Source organism: Coturnix japonica, chromosome 2 (genome assembly GCF_001577835.2).
Source record: "Coturnix japonica isolate 7356 chromosome 2, Coturnix japonica 2.1, whole genome shotgun sequence".
Taxonomy (NCBI): Eukaryota; Metazoa; Chordata; class Aves; order Galliformes; family Phasianidae; genus Coturnix; species Coturnix japonica.
In genome coordinates, this window is record NC_029517.1 from 26,092,489 (window position 1) to 26,111,439 (window position 18,951).

An 18,951-nucleotide genomic window follows, 5' to 3' on the forward strand; every position below is an offset into this window, starting at 1 on the left:
TTCTTATTTGAGTTTTCCACTTTTAAAATCTAACTAGCTGAAATGGAAGCCACCCACACCATTTTTTTGCTATGAAAATGAGATATCTGCAATATAATACTTGCACTGCGGTTCCATTCCTCCATCACTCACACTCCATCCATGTCGTTTCAGCGGTCTGAACAAGCAAAGGCACGCACATAATTAACTCCACGAGGGACAGCTTATTCATAGCCTTGTGCACGCAGCTCTTGCTCTTTGTCTATCAGTTGCACGTAATTTACAATGGCTATTTCGGCTAATTTGAGTGCTCTGTGTAAGTTAAGTTCCAAATAAAGCTCCAAGTTTTCAAACCTCTTTATTGTGTAGATCAATCAAACGTTTTCCATTGTCCTACACGCGCATCGACACACACACGCACCCTGGAGAAAAAGCTTTTTCTATTCTTCAGCTTGTGCCGTACATAAAATGGTTTTAAAAATAACAACAAGACAACAATTGCTTGCACATGTGGATGTCATAAACATCGCTCCGGGCGCCCCTTCCCTCCCTCTGGTCGCCTAGGAACGCCACTCTAAAATGGCGGAGGCCGCCGAGGCTGCTGGCAGGCAGGTGAGCGGAGCTGCGGCGCTCCAGCCTCACAGCGGCGCCCACAGCGGCGGCGAACGGCATCGCTGCGGCCTCCCCCCCGCCAAGGCCCCTCGGAGCGTCCCATCCCCACAGCGCTCCCGTCTCGCCCCCTCGGCGGGCGGCGCCGGCCTCGCCCTCTCGCTCTGCCGGGGCGGCGGTGCGGAGGGAGGAGGGGGGTTTAGCTGGGCGGCCCGCTGCGGGTGGCGGTGCGCTGCCGCCGGGCTGGGGGCTCCGATGGGACGGCGTGGCGAAGGGCCGGGCTATGGCTGGGGGAGGAGATGGGGAGAACTCAGCTAGTGGAGTCTGAAGAGCAGCTGCCTTCGAGCGGTGCTTTTCTCTTACGCACTGCTCTTTAGCTGGGGTTCCGTTTTGGAGGTAGCATGCCTTTGCGTTCCCCAGGAACAGGCATTAGTGTTCCTGGGACTGATGTACAGCTGTCATCCTTCAGGCAGCTTTTCTTTGTAAGATTGTGTGGGCCGTTTGTCCAGCACTTTCCCTGCCCGACAGCTGCAATCAGGCTGCAGCCATGTCGAGTTCTGGACACATGGCCATGTCCTGCCACCGGCTGTGCTGTCAGTGTATGCCGTAGGCCCTGCTGGATCCCCTGGGAAAGTACCGCAGGTTCCATGCTCTTGTGTTTGAATCCAAAGTTATCTTAAGTTCCAGAACACACTGTATGGACTCATCATGCAGCTAGTGTGGGCTGCTCTAAGCATAACCATTAGTTCGTGGAAGCTGTTCTGTATTTGCAAAAATATTTTATAGAGTCATAGAATCACAGAATGGCTCGAGTTGGAAGGACCTCAAAGCTCCAACCCCCTGCCATTGGCAGGGTTGCTGCTTACCAGATTGGCTGCCTGGGGCCCCATCCAACCTGGCCTTGAACTACTCCAGGAATGGGGCATCTACAGCTTCTCCAGACAGTCTGTGACAAGGCCTCATCACTCTCTCAGTAAAGAATTGCCTCCTAAAATTAAATCTCCCCTCTCTTGGTTTAATGCCATTCCCCCTTGTCCTGTCAATACTGGACCATGTAAAAGGCCACTCCCCCTTGTGATTGTAAGTTCCTTTCAACTACTGGAAGGCTGCAAGAAGATCTCCCTGGAGCTTTCTCTTATCCAAACTAAACAAGCCCAACAATTTGCAGTTTTGTGTTGTAAGCGAAAATGATCTTAATGATGCTGGGCATAGTAAGTCATTTACTAACCCCATGTTGTTCCATGGAGACATCTTGCTTTATTAACTGCTGTAGCTGATATGCTTAATATTCATATTACTAGGATTGCCCTTATAGATTGTATTGCAATGTATTGCAAGTTAAGCTGTTCTCCTGGTGGTCAGCTGTGCAGTTTACCTGATATGAGCTGAGAAGCCCCTTCTTTCAACAACCATCCTATATCTATGAACTGTGATTCTCCAGGAAAAAGAAACAAGAAAATAAAATCAAAACAACAACAAAAAACAACCCTATAGTGAGTGTAACATAATTGTTGGCATCTTTTTATCAATTTAAAGTAGAAACTACTAATTTGATATCTCTGTTTTATATTTTGCTATAGTTTGCGAGGGGCCATGATTCATATGTTAACTTGGGCATGTGTATTAATTTAGAGTCTAAATATGTATGCGTTAGAACGTAATGACTTATGCAGGATCTCGTGCTGAAAAATGTACTGTGTACTGTCAGGCAGTAGAGAAGCAGCTGAAGATCTGCGGCTTTAAGAGGAACGTGGATGTGTCGGTGTTGTATCTGGCTGGACTGTAAGTAGATTGTTTCTCTGGCTTTTACTAGAAGTGGAGCACATAGTACATGGTAACCTTTCATAGTGCTTTCTGTAACAGTCACTGAACATCATTTATATGTGAAATACCATCCTTACACCTAGTCTGTGTGTGCTGTGCAATAAGAAATGGCAAAGAAAAATAGGGATGCAGGGAGCAAAGCTGCTTGAGCTTTGAAGCAGTTAAATGCCTCCGCTGTAGGCACACAGTCCTTCTCTAACAACCCAGCATTGCTCGAGGGTCTGTAAGTTCACAGAGTTTTGCATGAACTTCTTCCACAGGGAACAGAAACATGAAGCTTAATGTGCTGATCTCTACCTGTTCTAACTGGCTTGTAAGTCTGGGTCTAAAGAGCATCAAGACAGCAATTGAAAAAACACAGGACCTGCCCAGTCTGAGAACTGCCAAATGTCTGACCTCCCATAAGAAATTTGTTGTTGCAATAGCAAAACTCAATGGTAGCACCTTTGATATTACTTGCATCTCTGCTGTTAAGAACTGAAGGGAGGGCAGGGCAAAGTGAAGTGGGTACAAGAGCTGTTTGAGGCAGGCAGCACTGATCAGAGAACTGATCTCTGGGAGCTTTGTAAAGCAACTGAAGAGATGGGGTAGATGAGGAGAAGAAGCCATGCAAAGAGAAGGAAGGCAAAGCTTTTATGAACCTGTGGGTGATCTGGGTTGATAGAGCTGTAGGATGAACGTGCTGAGAGGCTACCAGAGAGAGATGGGTACATGACAGGACATACTTCAAAGTTTTTGAAAAGCATACTTTGAATTTCTGGCCAGGGCGCAATTCCAAGTGTTGCATACCTGTCTGCAGCCTCACAACTCTGTCTAGAGTTTCTACTGTTGATATCATGTCTGAAGAATTAACACAGTGTAATAATTCAGGCACAAGGCTTTCAAGGTCTCTAAGTCCTATGAATAAAAAAAAAACCCTAAAAACAGAACAAAAACAAAACAAAACAACAACAAAAACAACAACAAACCAAAACAAACAAACAAAAAAAGCCCAGGTGTTAGGAGATTTGGAGATTATCTAGTTTGCTTTTGGTGGAAATTAGGTGGCCTTGAAAGTCTCAGGGTATCCCCTTAGCACATCTGATTTTACACCAAGAAGGAATTCAACACTGTGGAAAGAAAATATGAAACATCTGGTTACTGTTAAATTATTACAATGCTTATTTTAGAAAGCATAGAAAATCTTACTAAGTAAGGAAGATATTTACATACTGAGATGGTGTGTCCAGTCTTAATAAGCATATTTTCTGACATTAAATATCTATATTCTCCCTGGCTTTGAAATACTTCTTGCTGTGGAATAAAGAAAGAAGAAAAGAATAAAAAGAAGTGATCAGAAGGCAGATATAGAAGTGATCCGTCTTCCCATGAAACCATTTTGAGAAAGATGATGCAAGGTTGTTTCTTTGATGACTGGAGAGAACCAATTTTCTTTTATTCTATCCCAAATTATATAAACCTTGAACCTCAGCCAATCTCAGTATCAGAGCATGCTTTCTTAAGTGTTAATTTGACATAATTTTTTCTACTGACTAAAGTATTATGAAAGTATTAAAAAAAAAAAAAGAAAAAAAGAAGTAGTAATTAAAGTCAATCAAATTTGAGGGAATCAAATTTTACTTTTAAACCACTACTGGCACGTGAAAAAGTTTACATTTGGTCACTAAAAGCTGTCATCCTAGGAAAACTGATTAACTTAGCAGTAGGTAGGATAAGAAAGCTGGAGGCCAGAAAGTATCAGTTTGTAAGAGACATGCGAAGTCTGGAAGGCGTACAGAAAGGGACATGCTTCTCTAAAATGTTAAAGGAATTAAGCTCTACCTGGGGCAAATTAAATGCCTTAATACTGAAAAGGAAAAAAAAAAAAAAAGGAGAGAAACAGATTAGGACTTGGAGATAGACAGCCTCATCTTGGCTGTTACAATGGAGTAAAGCCAATTAAAATGTAAACTTGTAGAATGGCAGTGACAGAATTCTATCAGGACATTTTGGCTATGCTATCTGAAACATAGTTTGGCAGTACACTGGTAAAAGCCTACAGAAAATAAAAGAAAAAATATAATAGCACTTGAAGAGCTTTGCATGTCCTGTCAGCTCTCATGCGCTTATCTTTACTACCTGCAGCATCGTATTTACTTGTGACAACAAAATGAACACTTATGTACATACTTGCAGGTTTCGTTTTTAGGGATGATTTGAGGAGACCAAATAACCAGTTAAACAGAGTAGCTACTTGGGATAAGGTCATTTTCAGAAATACATGAATTAAAGTAAAGCATATAAACTTTGTGGGGTTTGCCTCTGCTATTTTTTTATTTTTATTTTTTTCAAATGCAAGATAGAAAAAGTGTCCTATCAAAGGGCTATTGGGGAAAAAACACAAAATATGTGGGAAGTGAGACTTGGCTTCACAGCTGGAACACAAGCAGAGCAGTTTAGGTTGATGGTGAGAGATTAATTCCTACCAGTCTGGCTAGTTCTTTCTGAAACACTGGCCTTGGTCGTGCAGAATGTTGAAAACTGACATGAAAATTTTATTCTATCAATTAAAACTGTAAAGGCCATCTACAATTATATGACAGGAAGTCAAGAACATTTACTTATAACAATGAAAAACTGCAACAATGAGTAAAAATTACTCAACATCTCACCCATATTCTCTCAGCTTTAGTGGGTGATTTGTTATTTAGAGCACACCAGCAAGCTCAGCTTCAAAGTGCAAGGTAAACATTTAAAGTGAAATCCCTACCAGCATATGGGAGAGAGACCCAACCTCAGTCAAGCTGTTCATTTAAACCAAGACTGCTAATAAGTATGAATGCTAAGTTTATACAAGAAAAATGTTGAGGAACAGCAAAAAAATTCACAACATGCATTAATATGAAAAATAAGAAATTGACAGCAGTGTACTTGTTGTCTGCCTTCTCTTAGCGTCTCTGGCACCATGGCCAAAGAATCTATACTGCCCTTTCACAGCATTTTTCCTTTTATGTTTGCATCCCTCAGAATGCAAAAATCTTCCTTCTGTGTTTTCAGTAAAATTTCCATCAGCTGCAAAGTAGATGGGATGTTGTACTCACTGGAAAATATATGCTTTTATGGCAAAAGAAATCAGTGTATAACTGAGTTTGTTCCCATTTCTTTACCATTTGTTGCTCTGTTATGCTTTCACATGTTCACAGTGCATATATTATCTCTTCCCTTTGTACTATCTTTCTGGTATGTTCTCTACAGAATTGTTGCTTGTTAGTACTTACATAATATTATTTACCAGAAATCAAACTGCTTATGAAATGATTAAGCACAACTTTTTCTTCCACTAGAGGACTAAGAAGTATTCCAAGTCTGTCACTGTTTCGTAAGTTGAGGTATTTATGGATTCACAACAATAAGGTAATGTAATAAGGCTTTAACATCACCTAATTTTGTTTGAATTAAGGGACTCTCTAACTTAAGAGTGTTTAGTATGACAATGTCCACATTAAATTCTGTGGTATGGTCCTAAGACAGTTCCACAGACCGTGTGCTGTACCTGCTTCATCTGTGTAATTTAGATGATCATATTTCCTATATCCTGTATGAGTTCTAAGACAATGCTCTGCAAAAATATCCGGATGCTACAGTTTTCAGCCAAGTCTAAGCATGTTATAGTTTAGAGAAAATCAGCTACTTAGCAGTAGAATTGTGTGATTTGGAAATCTGCAAATATTTAGCCAACAATTATCAAGTGTCTTCACCTTGCTAAAAAGTGGGAATTTACAAAAGGCACTATTTTCTAACCTGCTTTTAAATACCTTACTATACAGTAATTTACACCACTCTCACAAAGGACGTGAATACTTAAAACACCAGAAGTGCTTGCTCAGGTAAATAAGTAGCTCTGTGAGGAAAGAAAATAATAAATCTACATTCCATGTAATTGGGGAGTATATTTGTATCTGCTGCCCCAGGCTAACATCAATTATGTAGCATCTTATGTCAACTTTGTTGAAAGACCTGTGGTTATCCAACTCAAAAAAAAAAGCAGAAGTATGGATATGTGAAGAGGTTGAACTAAAACCACAGTATAAGGCTTCCTATTTTACTTCTAAAAGGCACTAAAGAGTAAGGAGAACTGGCCTGTTGACTATCAATTTGAGAAGGATGGAGAAATGCCATTCTGTATGACAGGCGTGTGTAAGTCCCACACTACACAAGGTACAATAATCACTGCGAAGAATGTGACTTAGTTTTCAGATTGCTTTTTTCGCTCAGCCATGTTTTTCTGAACCTTAAAGTAACTTTTAATTTCCAACAAGAAAACTTATTTTGTCTTTTCCTTCCAACTTTCAGAAAATACTTAGAGCAAAACACATTTAACTTAATGTCGGTGGTATAATTCAAGATCTAAAATAACTCCTGCACTAACAAATTATATTACAGAAATCAGAATAGCTTCAGGAATCAAATTCTATTTGTTGTTCTTGTGTTTAAGCTGTTAGCATAAGCAGCTGTGCACCATTAATGCTCTCAGATGTTTCAAGGGCCAGATTGGCCCCCCTTCCAGATATTAACCTTGCATTCATGTCAAGACTGGAAGATTAAAAACTTCCAATAAGATAGTTTTTAGAAGACAGGGTTCTCCAGTGTTGCATTTAGATTATTACATAACAGCTTTCTTGACTCTGATTTCAGATCCAAGATTTAAGTTTCTTGGAGAAAAACTACTGTTTGACTGAGCTCTATCTCAACAACAATGAACTCGCACATATATCAGGTATCAATCTTCCCTTTTCAGATTGCTGAGCTATACTTTCTTTTTTGTGTACTGGCATTCAAATTTATAACAGTGGATGGCAGCCAGTAACTTAATGGCTGAAAGCTCACATGTATACCTAAATGTTAATTATTTTCTTGGGGATTTGATTTGTTCCAGGATACTTGAGTGGCAATAAACTGAGAGATCATATCAAGTTTATGCCAGTCTGAGGGTAATGAAATATCATATACTTTAATATCAGGCAGTTGTAAAACATTTGGATCCAGCATGACCTTATCTTATATTCTAAATGAATATTCAAAGTTGTTTTGCCATCGGATGATTTGCAGTCTTCTTGATGACCAGGCATTGCAGAAGCTGAATCTTCTGGGAGCCATTCATATTTTCATGATGAAAAACTGATTGTAGCACTGACAGACTCAGCATGAAAATGAAAGAGAAGTAATTAATAAGTTGTCTCATTTCTAATGTAGACATTAACATCCTTTGGTTTCTTCATTATGTAGTTACACTTAGAAGTGTTTTGCAGAAAAACATTTTTATTGCAAAGATCCTTTTTATACTTATATATCTTTATATGTTTCACATGCTCTTGTAGATTAAGGTAGCTGAGCCCAAAGCATATTAATACATTTGTGGATTTTAGGTGTTTTGAATATTAATATTTTACTTTTATCAGTTCCTATAAAATATTAAGATGTGTAATTGAGTTGATTAGTTTCTGTGAGATCTTGTGGAAAAATGAATGTCTGAAAGATAAAAACATTCAGGCACAAGAGGCGTTACAGTAAACACCAACATCTGGTTTAACAAAGGGTGGGTGTCATTAGCAGAGAAATGTGGATGAGAAAAAACTGTGTAGAAACTGGAAAATGAGCTGTTGAAACCAGCTGTGGTATGATGATGTGAACATGTAGTCGGGGTCAGCCACAACAGTGCATGCTTAATACATTAATAATAATCTGAAATAGAACTACTTTCTATAGGTGTAATCTATGTATTGCTTGTAAGGCAAAGCAATGTTAGGTAAGGACAGAAGGAAGTGGAAGATTACTGGGATATAGGAGAAAGGAAAGGATGCAGGAAGGGATGAAGAAGGGAGATGATACAGATTTTTTGGGTCAAGACTGATTGAGAGAAATGGAAAGAACTAGGATAAAAATAAAAATGAGTTGCATTCAAACAGTGTGACCAGGAAGGCAACAGGGATATTAAAATCTCTGATAAGGTTTCTTGACTTTTCTCATGCAGGGTGCTATAAAAATGTAGGTATAGTATAGTATAGTATAGTCAGTATATAACGAGAATGTAAAATCCCAGTGTGCAGCATAACAAAATAATTATCTAAATAAACGCAATGAGATGTGATGAGAATAATTAATTATTTTTCATTTCATTTCAGGTGCTCTGAAAAATTTGCGTTCATTACAGATTCTGTTGCTTCACAACAACCAGTTAAAAGAACTCGCTGAAACAGTGAAGGAATTAAAAGGATTAATAAGCTTGCGGACACTGAGTAATACCTTATTTTTGTTTTGTAGAACAGTGAGCAGTAGTTTCTAAAAATATCTTACCAGGATATGTTGCTTATCTGTTTGTGCATCACTTGCCAGTAGCTTCTGAAGCTAATTGTCAGCTTCAACCAAATTTGACAGAAGAGACATGTGCAAGAGATATGAAAATTCCATAGAGACTACTGCTACTAACGAAATAAATAGAGGAGTTTGAAAGTTAGCTGCTGGCTAACCAGTCTCCTGTGTAAGTAGCGTGGAGGCAATCAAAGCTATGTGCTGCTCCCCCTTCCAAAGGGAAAATGGGAGAATGCTGATATTATAGAGGTGACAGGAGACAAGAAACTGGTGTCACTGTTCTTGAGAGTGCAAGGAAGGTTATAGGTTACAGAACACAAATTCCTGTCTTGTTAATCATATTCTTCGTACAACTTCCTGCATCTTTCTGGGCAGATTCTATACATTTTTAGAGTCTAAGAGTGAACATATTCTGGTAAAATAGTATATAAGTGTCACAATTTTGATATACTAGATGGAAATGAAGTTTCAAATTGAATTGTACAAGACAGAGCTGGCATCACTAAGAAGGCCTGCAAGAAAGTAGAACTGTGTGCTATTAAGCTGTTGAAAGTACGGGCAGTCTTTGTGGATGGCTCCTGAAAGAATGTTGTCATAGGTCATGCCAAACTCTCAGTACTTTGAGAACACAGGAAACAAATTTCTTGTCTTGCTATCACAATCACTGGAGGTGAACATCATCAAACCATATCTCCTTATGCATTCCAAAATTGACTGCCAGTACAATCTTAATTGAACTTGATGTTGGTCTGAAATTCACAAACAAACCAAGTGTTTAAGAAGACAACATGCTGGCAAAATTATTCTTTTTTTTTTTTTTTTTTCATTATGTGCAAGACTAAGAAATGGCTCACGAAAGAATGCAGTTGTTTGAGGTGATTAGGCAAAGACTGGACAGACATCAAATGTATGAATAGCGCTGTCACTTGAGTTTAATGTTATAGCTCTACCAATTAGTATGCGGCTTCGAACAGCACAGGGAGTTTGTTGTGTTTGTTGTTGTTATCTGTGGGAAATAGAGAAATAGCAGATAGTTACAGTGCTGCTGAGTCATTATGAGTGACATTCATAAAGTCACTGTGAAAACTGAATGAATCTTAGACTGGCCACCATTATAGAAAAGCAGTTATTTAAAGTAACTTTTGGTTAAAAAAGTTCTTCAAAGATATGACAGTAGATCAGTAGAAGAAATGCAGTATTCTGCTTTATGGTCATTCCCTGTTCACCTGTTCAATGCCTTTATTTTAAAGAAATTTAATAAAAATGAGTTCCCAAATTACCAGGACTCTATTAGTTTAATAAAATTCCTCATCATATTTGAAGTAAAGGTCAGCAATAATTGAACAAAATGCATTTTAAAAGAGATGGATATCAAATTGTGTTACTATAGCATCTACTTGCCTGCTTGTGGCGTTCAGAACTGGGAAACGAGTGCAGCATTTCAGCTGTGTAACTTGAAAAAGGCCTGTGCCCATAATCCATCTCTACACAATTAAAAATGTTTTGGAAATGGAAAGGTTCTCCCTGCTGTGAGGCAGTTCTTGTTTGTTTGTTTTAATTTGATTTTCAAAAAGTCTAGCAAACTATCAATAGAATTTCTGGATGCATATAATAATGTTTTATTACAGTGTAGCTCCTGTGAACCCTTAAAACTAGGCAGACTGATACACTACTGTTGTTCAATTTGGAAACAACATTCAGCTACCAAAATGTTGCATTTCTTAAGGCTCTCCTGCGTTTCTTAGCCACTGCACTGCAATGGATTTGAAGCATAACACAGTTTTTCATCATGCATTTAGTGAAGACAGTCAACTTGTAAAGATTTACTGGATGGGGTGCTCACAACTGCAGGCTTTTGGGAGATGCAGAGGGTTTGTTTATAGGCTCACCTTGTTCTCACATCTCTTGGAATCCAAGATTTCTGTGTACTCTGCACGTTACCTCATCTGATTTATTGTCCACATCTGATAACATCTTTCTGCTTAAAAAACTCATTTTGTCTTTCACTGAGTTTCTGTCACAATAGTTCCCTTCTACCCCGTGTAGGGTAGGCATGCTCTTTTCCTACATTCTGAATTGGGAAAACAGACAAACCTGTGGAGGAAGAAAAGCATTATCCTTAATTTGTAGTAGGAAAATAACATTACCTTGACTAGAAAGTAGATAGCAGAGCCAAAAAGTGATTCCAGATGTTTTGTAAAATAAGACCATCTTGATCTGTGTAATGGCTGGATTTACTTTAAGATCAAGCAGCAGAAAAAATTGTATGCTATTAAAAATCAGTGCTGGTAATGAGGGACATGCTCCAAGCAGCATCTAAATCCAGAAGAACTTAGTATCAGCCCTTCTGTTTGTCTTGGAAAAATATCTCGAGTCATCATTCCATTCCTGTACTGCTCAAAACAACAAACTCACCTGCTTTTAGAGAAGTTTCTAAGAAGTTTTTCTCTGTGGAATACTACAGTGTATTTTCTTGACTCGAAAACGTGCTCATCAGACAAATACACGATATTACTTCTGATTAACGCTTCCTAGAAAAAAATGGCTATGTAGTCCAGGGCTCACTAAAAACATGGAACTTTCTTCTGCTGCCACCTGGTGGGCTGCTTACTACTCCTGAATATGATAGTTTTGTTGAGTTTATTACGTTAAAACATTTTCTGTTCTCTGAATACCTGAGCAGGAGTTTTCTGCATACAAGATCCCAATCACCCACTCCAGCCTTATTGAGCCTCTAAACAGTCAGGAGGTAGCACTGAGCACTGGGTGCTCTGTGGAATTCAGACGTAGCCTGGTGAACAAAAAATGAAATCCTGTGGTTCGCAAGCCACTGTAGAATATTTCTTCATCTTTTATTATCTCTGAAATATCAGAGCTCTTATTTGCCATTCACCTTGCCCTCCCTGCCTGTTAAGATTGGGTAAACCAGGGGATTTTTTGCCCTAGAGGGAACATTGTCCACAGCCTCTTTCTAAACAGACCAGTGTAGCCCTTGGTAGAAGTTGTCAAAACTGTTAACTATTTTTTCACCTGCTTTGATCATAAGGTATCCTCCTGGTCATTTATTTATTTTCCCCCGTACTGTTGAAGAAAAATGGTATTTCTTTATGGAGAAAAATAGCTTTATCTTGTTTCTGATTTAGAAAACAAACTTTTTTTAGTCTGTTTTCTGATCTGGGAATGAGCCAATTTCCGCTTTAATCAACTTCAGCTGTCATTCACATGAACCAAACCACGTCTGGTGTGTAAGTTAGGTGGATGTTCCACATTTGCCAAAGCAGTAACAGAGGACTGATACTTGTCTGTGTTGCAAAGGTTTGGTTATTCAGGGAATATGAACCTGAGCATAAGCATTTTAGACAAGTTGCTAATGGGCTTTGAGAGCTTAGGGCCTTATAACTTAATAAAAGGGAGTGGCACTCCATTTCCAGGAGCACAGATCCTTATACACATTTTAATCTTCAAGTTTTTCAGTTTTCAAACTCATAATTCATAGGTAAATCAGAAAACTGAGTTATTTTATTCTATATTGCATCTATGGGATAAAGCCTTTGTATCAGCTCTGATAAAGCCTTAGGAGTCCTAAAGCTCATCTTTTTTTAATTTACTCTCTTCTGCCGCAAATTTTGTGCCTTATCATTAAGCCATCAGACCTATGAAAAAAAAAACCTGCTTCAATTTAAAGTAGGCATCACCAAAAATACATAAGGAAATCAAAGGCGAGTATTTAGCGGCTTTGTCTGTATATCTTAAAAAATACAAAAAAAAAAAAACCAGCACCAACTTCAAAGGCTCTGAGTGCACAATGATGCCTTTCCTCAAATCTTGCCTGTGGTATTTTGCATGCTCTGCAATAAGCCAGTTCCTTGCAGTCTGTCTTCAGTTGAGTGATTTTGTGAGTATAAAAAAACAAGCTTTGTTTACCTAGCGTAAAAATAATTTGAAGTTAAGAATATTTTGTACAAAATCTTTGCCTACCGGTGCTCTTTTAATTTTCCTGTCTTGCTAAGTTTGTTATTTTTCTTTTGTAGTTTTGGTGATGCCATTGTTTTGTATGTATTTTGCAGACTTGTTTTACAACCCTCTGGCATATGAGGCAGACTACCGTCTCTATGTGATACACAGCCTGCCTTCAGTGCAGCTCCTGGACAGGATGCGTAAGGATTGATTTTTCTCTTTTCACAAATCATTGACTATTGCTTCTGAATTTAATGTTTGGAAAAATGTGTGCATTATTCTTGTCCACTTTGTTACATACATTTGTTAATATAGCAAAAGATCTAACAAACTGGTAACCATGTTTGAAAGGTTTGGCATAAACACTCTACTTCACCCAGCTCTGTTAATTTCTGTCTTTTTCTATTTAAATTGTGTATGGTTATCTTGTAGTTGGTTTATACATTGTTGGGTAAGAGATATAAGCCTGCATTTAGAAACATGTACCTCCACTTTGTGTGATATTCTCAGATATCTATGTGTTTCTGTGCATTTCAAGAATATATGCACATCCATGCTGACCAAGCTGTTAGATAGAAACCTTCATGAATCATCAGATCTTTCACAAATATATAGATATATATATATATAACAAATATAGAGATATGTATCAGTAAATATATTGAAGGCAAACCAATTTAATAAACAAGCCACAGTGGAGCCAGATAATCAGCTTTGGTGATTGTATCTTTGATGTTTGGTGAGCTATATGATTCACATGAGGATTGAACATTACTATGGAGTACTGAGAAAGGTATTGATTTGTACCTCATTTCTTCCTCATGGGAAAACAGTGAGGAGAAACAGGGTCATCTTGGAAACCTGCTACGAGCCTGTGGGAGAAACAGTACAGGAACTGAGAAGGCAGCCTCAGGACGACTGTGTGGCTGCAGGTTATGCAGCCTTGTCATGAAGGAGAGATGGCAGATGGGCATGGTCTGTGTTGGAGGTTACTGAGCTGCTGGGTTGACCATGTGGCCATCTGCCAATGCCTGCACGTTCATTTCCTACACTGGAAAGTGAAACACCTTTCCTGCGTACCTCCAGCCTCTTCACTACTTGGTCTGGGGCACTTTCTTCAGACTATTTTATTAACAGTCACTTTTGGCTGTCTGACGCTAAATCTACTGGGAAATACACATTGCCTTTACAGTTGTAGAAACAATTCCACAGAACTTCATGGACTCCTGTCTTCAGTACAGTTATACTGTGCTCAGCTCTGGAATAGGACTTGAAGCGTTATTTTCTATCAAGCTGTACCCTAGGCGTTCCATTTAGTGAGCTGTTTATTTAATGTTACAAAGACTGTAATGTGAAATGAAATGTTTCCTCTTTCAGTCTCGAATGGAAAACGTTCCATCCGTGGAACATTCCTACAGCTTCGGCCTGGCTGGCTTCTTTATGCAGGACACGTGCTCACACTTTGTTACCTCCAGACATGGATGTGGCAGCTCCTTTCTAATGAGTCCCCCAGATACCGCAACTTAGAAACTCTCCTGAATTTGGAATGTTTCTGCCAGAGAAAACCTACAGCTCTCTCCCTTTTCCCTATCTGAAGTTTTAGATTAGTATGCAGGTCATATCATTAGTTAAAATCCCTTAGTAAACTTACAATCTAAAACTCTTTCTTAAAAATATAAAGTTATTTTTGAAGTCAAGCGCAAAACAAGAAAATGTGAAGCTTTTCTTTTTACTGCACTCCTTCAGTATCCTCCATAATTGAGCAATGGCAATTAAACTGACCTTGAAGTGGGATTTGTTCACACTGTTCGTAAAGAAACATCCAAGTTTTCACTGACTTCTGCAGTAGATCTCATTTACATGGTAACGAAGAACCTTAGCTGGTAGTTTCTTCATTTAAAACTCCTGATCCTACTGCACCCATAATAAATACTTTTATTTCATTTGACAGGGCTGCACCCCAAGAGGAGCTGTAGCAAGCATCACTGTGATCCTCTCCTGAATCTCTGTGAAATTATGCAGATTTACAACACTGTTGTTATAAAACTGCACAAAATAAAGTTTGCGTGCAGGCAGTTAGTAGTACCAGACATTTTAGTTGATAGAGGAAATAATTTTTTATATCTCTTTTAACAGCAGTTACGCAAAGAGAAAGGGAGTTGGCAATTCTTGTCTTTAACTACGAAAAGTCCTGTGCTGTGGAATCGATTGCTTTTGGAAAGAGAGTGGACTCATTGCCAAGCACTTCCATCAGGCACAGCAAGGGCAGTCGGCCAGCCAGGAGACTGATTGTGCCCTCAGGTATTCATAAGAGCAAAAGCAACCAGTTTGGGGTGATTTCAATTAAAGTTCTTTTCATTCATCCGATAAAAACTTGATGTCCTAAGTAGTAAAATATAAATGCATTGGGAACTCAACCAAACAGCTCCACAAAACCAAGGGCAGTGGTAGGAACAGCAAATGAATGAATCCTCTGCTGTGTGCATCATGACAAATACATTCACAGAGTCACAAAATCATAAAGGTTAGAAAAGACCGCTACAATCATCTAGTCCAAGTGTAGTTCTTGCTATACCCTGTAGTTAAATAAGCGTTTTAAGATAGCTGGACAAACAGCATCTTATTCTTTCAATATATATCATGTTGTTACTTTTAAATTTTATTTAATTAAGAGCTTTTCAGCACACCACAATGCTGTTTTGGTTATCGGCATCCTTGAGTTTTGATGCCCTCTAGTGCTTTTATATAATAATCTCTTGAAGAAAATGTTTTCTTCTACTGTTGTAAATTTTGCACATCTTGCCTAGTTTTGAAAGCAGATTCCTTTTTATCTTTCCAAGCTGAGAATATTTTCATGATGTCTGATAATAGCACATAGAGTCATTTTATAGAGTCCTTAAAAACATTCACTGCTATGGGACAGCACGGTGGGTACCATAACCTCATGACTGCCCGTCATGTGGCAATCCAGAGCAAACACTGCATTTCCCTACAGCATTGTCTGCTTTAGGAGGTACTTAAAACCACAAACCAGTGCATGGAAATGTTTGTCTAGGGAAAATTAGACGTGAGTAACTGAATTAAAAAAGATTTTGTACATATCAAATCTTCTGGTTTTTAACTCATTTGAACAAGTAATTTGTGTTTGGTATAGTAACCTTTAGCTCATCAAAATGCTGCATGCACATTAACGTCTTAATTTGAACTTTTTATTACAGGTCGGGAATTTGGAAATCACGCAAATAAGTAAGTGCTTCTCTGGGCTTTCTGGTGTTGGTTTTATGTGTGTTTTAATTCAGAAAAATAGTAAAAATAATTTATTGACAGATTTTCTGGTGTTCTGTGTTTCACACAGTTAAAAAGTTGAAACTGTATCATTCTGATAAGGCAGCCAGTCCACTGCTCTTTTAATTCTGATATGGAAAGGTATTCCAGGTGTATAAAAATGCTGTTTATTTTTTAAAAGTGATGTTTATTTTATAAGATCAAATAGCAGTAACTAGAAAAAGTGTGCTTGAAGCATTAGAGCATCAGAGTAGCTGTTCGGTATGGTGGCACAAACAGCTTTCTGTTTGCTGGCTGCTCAGAAGAATGTACTCTCTGGGAAACATTACTGAGTATAGAACAAAATGGTTTCAGTCTGTAGGTGATGTTAACTTTATTCTGTTAAAATTCCAACATCATAGAAGTGAATGGAAAAGCTTATTTCTGTGATGTGTGTGCCTGGATTGAGGTGGCATAAAGGTTGCACTTTAATGCGTTGACATTTCTAGATGCTACCTTTATGAGATGTTTAAAATGGTAAGATATCAGACTTTTGAGTTTCACATATGAAAACAGTTGGAAGATTCATTAAAGGAAATAACAAAAGCCTATGTATGATGATTTCCTTTAAATATTTGATTTTACATGGTTATTCATTTTCAGTACAGCTCTTTTCAGTCAGCTTAATTTATGCTTATAAACGATTTTCCTGTTTTCATTGGAGCACATTTGTTGATACAATGGATGTGCAGCTTCCACTCCATCTCATTTACGTAAACGCTTAGAGCTTGTGAGGTACCTGAGCATTTGACAGAGTGTGTTATACTCAGTGGAGTCGGTCATGTGGTTTATGTTAGTTTTCTTACATCCGTGTGTCACGACAGCTACACCCCTATGGAATAAGTTCTTATAAATTTATGTTTTAATACCATATCTGAGCTTAAAGTTTTGGTTGTCGATTTGGAACTGATAATGCAAATCTGCTTCTTCTCTCTCACAAGTAGCAGGACAACATCAACTCTGATTTCTGGATTCAGTGCCCTGGATACTTGTATGGTTGCTATTTAAAAGACTGACACTGAAATAAAGTTTGCATTTGCATTAATGGGTATCAAATCAATATGAAATCATACAGTACACAGTTTTATGACTTTGACTGGATACTTTTAAGAACCAGAACCACTAAAGGGTACAGCAGTGCTTTCAACACATTGCAAATCATTTACTGCGTGATTCTTCATTAGAATTTTGAAATGCTGACTCTTTCAGGTTTTGTTTTGCTTTCTTAAATTCAGTAACAGAAGGAAGCCTTCCAAAAATTTAGTTTTCAAATCCTCAATTTTAAGTGACTTCTATACTTCGTCTCCGGTGGCGCAGTAGTAGGAATGCCGCATTGCAACATCGGAGGCCCGGGTTCGAATCCCCTGTGGCGCAAGTGGTAGAAGTGCCGCCCTGCTACACAGGAGGCTCGAATCCCGGGAGTTGGACTTGATGATCTCTAAGGTCCCTTCCAACCCGCATGAGACTGTGATACTGTGAGACTACAGAAAGCACGCTTAGTCAAATAACTCCAAAGTATGTGGAAGACATTCTGATAATTTACATTTGTTTTGTTCTTTTTGCAGAGTTCCATTTGAGAACCCAGAAGATGCTGTTTTAGTACGGGCAATGACAAGATCCTTAGTGGAATTTTCCTCTGTTGACTGGAACAAAATACCCACCTGTCAAGAAAGACGGCTTAAGCACAAAGCAGAGGAATCTCCTAAGAAGCTGACAATCCAATTTAGATGACTTCATTCTTCCTTAAGGAAAACACCGCTCCTCTGTCTAAAGTGGATGTAAGCATCTTACATAAGTTATTATCTCTATAATGCAACTACACTAAAACGTGCATCTAATTAAATGATCTTCCAGCAGAAAAAAAAGAAAAAAAAAAAAAAAGTGTTAGTGGAACATTTCTTTTATCATCGAATATATAACATGTAGGGCCACAAAATTAAGCAATCAAATGCACAACAGTGGTGATGTTATAATAAAAAATGTTTGAAATGCAATTCATACCATAGTATTTTTTTTATCACAAATTAAAACCAAAATAGAAGGTAGTTTTTAAGAAATGAAGGATACATTATTTCATTCTTTATAGTTTCTACTGGATAATTAGACTTATGACGTTCACTACCAATAATTTATCTTCCTCCCTCAAAATAAAGGTATGAGATAAATACCATTTTTATTTCTTAGAGGGGTTCCAATTTGGTAATCTGTGTGCTACATTAATGTGCTGGAATCTCTTAGTTTTATTACACCACTGCACCGTGTCTCACTACCCGTAGAAATATAAGGAAGGATGCTGCAGTGTGGTTCCTGTCTGTGGCTGCCTGTACTCTCCATGATGCATCACATCTCAGCTTACCGGTGCTTACAGACAGACAAGATGTGCCATACAGAATGCACTGTCCCAGGCCTGCTGACAGCACTGTGGCACTGCACCTGACACTTTTGTCTTCTAATGCCAGTTTCCACTAAAGGATGTAGCAGATCTGTACATAAACAGAAAGTAATACATTTCTTCACAGCTCTTTCTTTTTCCATTTTGCCAAAGGCTTAGTTTCAGTCAATGCTATTTGACATATCAAAGTCCTTCAGCAGCCTGGGGCTTGTCTTCTGAGTTCCTTCTTTTATCCCCTTGCTAGCACTGAGTCATGAAAGTCTAGGCTGGCAGGGATCACTGGAGTTTATCTAGTCCAACTGCTGTTGAAAGCCTGAGATTAGGTTATCCAGTGCTCTGTCAAGGCAAGTCAAATATTTCCAGTGAGGGAGAGACCACCACTTCTTGGCAACCTCCTTCATTGTTTAATTGCACTCCAGAGCAATTTTCTTATATCCAGATGGAATTTTGCCTCCAACAACTTGGGCCTGTTGGCTCTTGTCCTGTCACTCTGCATCCCCATAAAGATAGCTCATCTT

At 38.5% G+C, this 18,951-nt stretch overlaps 1 protein-coding gene across 2 annotated transcripts; it reads left to right on the forward strand.

The window, feature by feature from the left end:
- The first annotated feature begins 504 nt into the window (after positions 1-504).
- LRRC72 (leucine rich repeat containing 72) lies at positions 505-18,035 on the forward strand. 2 transcript variants are annotated; one of them, XM_015853749.2, is made up of 9 exons: positions 505-591; positions 2,297-2,370; positions 5,736-5,805; positions 7,087-7,168; positions 8,574-8,687; positions 12,828-12,917; positions 14,857-15,018; positions 15,936-15,963; positions 17,607-18,035. In XM_015853749.2, the coding sequence occupies exons 1-9, from the start codon at positions 559-561 to the stop codon at positions 17,770-17,772; spliced, it is 819 nt and encodes a 272-aa protein (XP_015709235.1). In that variant the 5' UTR covers positions 505-558; the 3' UTR covers positions 17,773-18,035. The 2 variants fall into 2 exon arrangements, with proteins under 2 accessions (XP_015709235.1, XP_015709234.1); XM_015853748.2 differs by having other exon boundaries at positions 506-591; positions 14,854-15,018.
- The last annotated feature ends 916 nt before the right edge of the window (positions 18,036-18,951 follow it).